This window comes from Sinocyclocheilus grahami, unplaced genomic scaffold (genome assembly GCF_001515645.1).
Source record: "Sinocyclocheilus grahami isolate Dianchi unplaced genomic scaffold, SAMN03320097.WGS_v1.1 scaffold6257.1, whole genome shotgun sequence".
NCBI lineage: Eukaryota > Metazoa > Chordata > Actinopteri > Cypriniformes > Cyprinidae > Sinocyclocheilus > Sinocyclocheilus grahami.
Window position 1 is genome coordinate 1 of NW_015510724.1, and position 902 is coordinate 902.

General features: G+C 38.6%; 1 protein-coding gene across 1 annotated transcript in view; it reads left to right on the forward strand.

The window, feature by feature from the left end:
* Positions 1-411: 411 nt before the first annotated feature.
* The window catches only part of LOC107577506 (neuronal calcium sensor 1-like), a gene marked incomplete at its 5' end in the record, with an annotated part of 7,478 nt that continues 6,987 nt past the window's right edge, over positions 412-902 (forward strand). Inside the window, 2 exons of the mRNA XM_016263572.1 lie at positions 412-490; positions 804-892. Coding sequence (XP_016119058.1) covers positions 412-490; positions 804-892 — 168 coding nt within the window. The remainder of the gene's footprint in view (positions 491-803; positions 893-902) is intronic.

Genomic DNA, 902 nt, shown 5'->3' on the forward strand with positions numbered 1-902 from the left:
GTGTGTGTGTGTGTGTGTGTGAGTGTGAGTGTGTGAGTCAGACATTGCGGTCTGATGCCCCTGCAGACTATTCTCAGACTCGGATGTTTCTAGATTCTCAGCGGGACTGTCTGCTGCAATCACATCTTTAGACACTTTTGAATCACTATGTCAAAATGACATTTCCAATATGTAAAACCTTCTGTGAGATGGTAATGAACACAGGTAAGATAAAATCTTTCCCTGCTGCTGCCATATTAACTGCAGTTTTTTGCTGTGTCACACTGCAGATGTTTGCCATCTCATTCATTTCAGTTTGATATGAGGCTGTAACAAAGCTTTATAAAATCAACCCTTTTTGTCATTCCTTTAGACTTCTTTTTACACTTTACCCATCAATTCTCATGCTGTCTTTCTGTTGTGCATCTCCAGGATGGACGAATCGAGTTCTCAGAGTTTATTCAAGCTTTGTCTGTCACATCCAGAGGGACGCTGGATGAAAAACTCAGATGTAAGACCAGAATTGCTTTATATATCTCGTAATGTCAGCAGTACCTCAAAAGTTGTTTGTTTGTGCAACAGAGATGTGTTCATTTATCTGCAGAAGACTTTTCAGAGTCTAATAGTAAAACAGATGTTACCCACACTAAATATAGTGTAAATATAGATATCACCATGACTAATGAAAAATGAGCATGTTGAAATAAACAGTAAAATAGTCTAACATTTTTCTAATGAGAACCTGCACTTATTGTCAGCTCTTGAAGATACTACAGAGAGAGAGAGAGTTTTCTTAATGTGCTTGTTTGTTGTTGCTGTCACAGGGGCCTTTAAACTTTATGATCTTGATAATGATGGCTACATAACCCGAGATGAGATGCTGAACATTGTGGATGCCATCTACCAGATGGTGGTGAGTCATT